Genomic DNA, 4,137 nt, shown 5'->3' on the forward strand with positions numbered 1-4,137 from the left:
AAAAAAACATACATTCATCCTTTCATCAGAAATAAAATGAGCGGAAAAGATTTTCACATATTGTAAGAGATCCATACCCATAAATAAACCATATTGGAACCAATTATCTCAGTACAAACCATTTTCATTATAAACGAACCAATCATAAATACACATAAACAAATTATTGTCTGCAATTCCCTATATAAAGTAGAATGAATTGGACAATATTCTGCCAACCAAATCACCTAATTAAATATAGAAATTAAAACAGTACAAAGGATAACTATTTTTTTCATACCAAAATTAAAAAAATAATAAAATGGAGTGAATCTAGACAAAGAAAATCAAGACAGAGAATATCTAGAGATACTACTAATTTACTCCATATAAGAAGACTAGACCATATAAGAAGATTAGACCATAAAAAGAAAAAGCAAAATAAAAAAAGTTGCAATCTTTTTCCTTCCTTCAATCGCTGTGGTGGTTATACTTCTCTTTCTCCTTCTCCTTCTCCTTCTCCTTCTCCTCCCAAATCAAGATTCAATTCAACGCCATGTCGTCGTCAACTCCACCTCCATCCCACAACCACAAACCCCCAAACGAGCCCCAAAACGAAGAATCCGAGCCCAAGAAGCTAACTTTCTTGCACCCACAGAAGCCCGCTTCGGTCCTCCCCTACAAAACCCCATTTCTCAAGAGCCTCTACACAATCGGCAAGAAGCTCGGGCAGGGCCAGTTCGGGATCACCTTCCTCTGCACTGAGAAATCCAGCGGCATTGACTACGCCTGCAAATCGATTCCCAAGAAGAAGCTGATTTGCAAGGAGGATTACGAGGATGTGTGGAGGGAGATTCAGATAATGCACCATTTGTCTGAGCACCCGAATGTGGTGAGGATAAAGGGAACTTATGAGGACGCCCTTTTCGTGCACATAGTGATGGAGCTCTGTGCCGGCGGGGAGCTCTTCGATAGGATCGTGCTCAAGGGGCATTACAGCGAGAAGGAGGCTGCTAAGCTCATCAAGACTATTGTGGGAGTTGTGCAGAGCTGCCACTCTTTGGGGGTTATGCATAGGGATTTGAAGCCTGAGAATTTCTTGTTTATTAGTGGTGAGGAGGATGCTGCCCTCAAGGCTACTGATTTTGGCCTCTCTGTCTTCTATAAACCAGGTTTCATCATCATATCTTGAATTAGACTTTGTGTTGTGGTGTATCTCTGTTTGTTCTTCATTATCTTGAGTTGTTGCAGTTTGCAAAGTGCTGTTTTTGACAAGTTGATTTCATTATAAATTGGTTATCTTGAGCTGTTGCAATTGACAAAATCCTAATTGATTGGAAATAAAGTTATTGAAGTAGAAAACCTTTGGTGATTTTTGGCTTGATGCTTTAGGATCTTTAAGTATAGCTTAATAGCTTATGGAGTTGGGAATTCAAACACTTTCTGTTTCTTTAAGTTCTTTGAGTATGGCTTATGGAGTTGTGAATTCAAATACTTTCTGTTTCTTAATCCTATCAGCTGATTTAGCTTAATGGAGAGTGCCCTAAACCCTTTTCTCTACCTTTGTTGCATTCAAGTATCATTTTTTAACTATATGGCTATGTGTTGGTGAAGTTGTTTTCAGTCTCCGTCTTCTGTGGCTCGTATAATAAGCTAATTATGCTGGATGACTGAAAGTATCTCCTTGTCTAAATCCATGATTTGTGATATCTTTTTTATATATGCTCTTAGTGGCTGACCGTTAGTATCACATTTGCAGATGAGACGTTCTGTGATGTTGTGGGAAGTCCTTATTACGTTGCACCAGAGGTGCTGCGCAAGCATTATGGACCTGAGGCAGACGTATGGAGTGCTGGAGTCATTCTATATATTTTACTCAGTGGTGTACCACCTTTCTGGGCAGGTACATTTTTGCTTTCCTCCCAACTTCATAGCTACTCTAGAATATACGTAAAATGCAGATTCTGTTACAGTGCCTAAGAGCCCTAGTGCTGTTTCTTTTGCCCTTTTACTCCAGAAACTGAGATGGGAATTTTCCGTCAGATATTACGGGGGAAACTGGATTTTGATTCTGAGCCATGGCCTGCGATATCGGATTTTGCCAAGGATTTGATAAGAAAGATGCTCGATAGAAACCCAAAGACAAGGCTAACTGCGTATGAAGTTTTGTGTAAGCAACGTTCCTACATGTTGGGACTATTGAACTTTGTAGTTATCTAAAATGACATTATGTTTGTCTTTTTTGGTCAGGCCATCCTTGGATTGTTGATGATAATATGGCTCCTGATAAGCCTCTTGATTCTGCTGTTCTATCACGCCTAAAGCAGTTCTCTGCAATGAACAAACTCAAGAAGATGGCTTTACGTGTAAGGTTTTTTGTCGGTGCTCTATTGGTTTTCTTGTTTGCATCATTATTCTAAAAACTACTCTGTGTTGAGAGAGCTTTAGTAGCACATTCCATGTTTCTTTGCTTTTTTTGTGGTGCCAAATCTCAGCAACGTGCCAAAAATCTTTCGGGCGAATAATGTGCCAATAATTATATAACAGCCTCCAAGAAAAGATCTGATATACTTTCTGAATCTTGGTGCCTAATACATTTGTTACATGAAAGTTATCGGAGGATCAAAACTGCCTCAGTATAGAATTCTCACTTTCCTCGTGGTCCCTTCACCTTCTATTTTACCGGGATATTTGTGTGCTTCTATTGCTTTAAGTTTTACCTATACATTTCATTCTATTTTTGTTACCCATAAACTTTCAGCTTCACTGGATAAGCCATCATTTTTTTTAGGTAATAGCAGAGAGACTATCCGAGGAGGAAATCGGTGGCCTCAGAGAGCTGTTCAGAATGATAGATACAGACGATAGTGGAACCATTACCTTCGATGAACTCAAAGAGGGTCTAAAGCGAGTTGGTTCTGAGCTGATGGAGTCTGAAATTAAAGACCTTATGGAGGCGGTAGGAACCTAAACTGACTGATCTAAATCAGATGGATGAGTTTTATCTTTGTTTAACCAACTTCTCATATATTTCTTTCCTTCGTTTGTGCCTGCAGGCCGACATTGATAACAGTGGCACCATAGATTACGGGGAGTTTCTTGCAGCTACTGTACACTTGAACAAGTTAGAAAGAGAGGAGAATCTACTTTCGGCCTTCTCATTCTTTGATAAAGATGGCAGTGGCTACATAACCATCGATGAGCTTCAACAAGCCTGCAAAGACTTTGGCCTGAGCGAACTTAATCTTGATGAGATGATCAGAGAGATTGATCAAGACAACGTAAGATGAAAAGAGATCGAATCATGTATGCATTGTTGTGATACTCTTTAGTTTGTCACTCTGATTATCAATGGTGTGAATTTGTTGCAGGATGGGCAGATAGACTATGGAGAATTTGCAGCCATGATGAGAAAAGGAAACGGAGGAATTGGGAGGAGAACCATGAGGAAAACTATAAACTTGGGGGAAGCACTGGGGTTGGGGGTTACAGAGAAGAAAGGAGGCAACTAACAAAGCTAATTGGTTCAACATTTTAATTGAGAATATAAGCTCATCTTGCTGCCTACAATCTAAGCTTATGCTGCCAATTTGTACTGACTTGCAATATATTATCAGATGCATATGAGATTATATTAACAGTGCAATTTCCTCTCATCTCATTTTTTTACCATTGCCGCCAAAACGTCATCTCCAAGAACAGACACTAAGCATGAAAATTGTGAAATTATGGGCAGTCTTGATTTCTGGTCATATATAGAATGCATGAACTGCAGGTATCCAATTAGTTGCCATTGTTTTGTATGTTCCATCCTAAAAGTATGATATGGAGTAAAGGTGGGTGATGTGATCGTCATCTCGACCACGAAGCTACGCACGAGAAGAGGAAATATATCTTGCCCCGAAGTATTGAGTTGGCTGAAAAATGAGAAAAGAAACATGAAAGAAAAGAGAAAGAGATAAGGTTGTGTAGAATGGAGTGTTGGAATTATGTGTCATGTCAAAGGATTTTGACCAAGAATAAATTTAACAACACATTTAATTTTGTGAAATCAAATGATATAGCGTCGATCTATGTTCGGAGTAGATGATCGTGGTATATTTATTTTGCCGATTCACGGTGAGTGAGAAATAATGGATTAAAGTTGTACAAAATTGC

At 39.0% G+C, this 4,137-nt stretch overlaps 1 protein-coding gene across 1 annotated transcript; it reads left to right on the plus strand.

Annotated features, from left to right (window-relative positions):
• Positions 1–401: 401 nt before the first annotated feature.
• On the plus strand, positions 402–3,635 carry LOC121769479 (calcium-dependent protein kinase SK5-like). The gene is made up of 7 exons (XM_042166297.1): positions 402–1,151; positions 1,739–1,882; positions 1,997–2,149; positions 2,230–2,345; positions 2,771–2,938; positions 3,036–3,260; positions 3,351–3,635. The coding sequence occupies exons 1-7, from the start codon at positions 536–538 to the stop codon at positions 3,489–3,491; spliced, it is 1,563 nt and encodes a 520-aa protein (XP_042022231.1). The 5' UTR covers positions 402–535; the 3' UTR covers positions 3,492–3,635.
• The last annotated feature ends 502 nt before the right edge of the window (positions 3,636–4,137 follow it).

This window comes from Salvia splendens, chromosome 15 (assembly GCF_004379255.2).
Source record: "Salvia splendens isolate huo1 chromosome 15, SspV2, whole genome shotgun sequence".
Taxonomy (NCBI): Eukaryota; Viridiplantae; Streptophyta; class Magnoliopsida; order Lamiales; family Lamiaceae; genus Salvia; species Salvia splendens.

What these genes read in the sequence shown, in the direction of transcription:
- LOC121769479 (XM_042166297.1), top strand. Translation starts at nt 536, where the DNA reads ATGTCGTCGTCAACTCCACCTCCATCCCACAACCACAAACCCCCAAAC. An exon ending in AACTGCGTATGAAGTTTTGT is followed by an intron (nt 2,150 to 2,229) that starts GTAAGCAACGTT and finishes TTTTTTGGTCAG; the next exon opens with GCCATCCTTGGATTGTTGAT. An exon ending in TTAAAGACCTTATGGAGGCG is followed by an intron (nt 2,939 to 3,035) that starts GTAGGAACCTAA and finishes TTGTGCCTGCAG; the next exon opens with GCCGACATTGATAACAGTGG.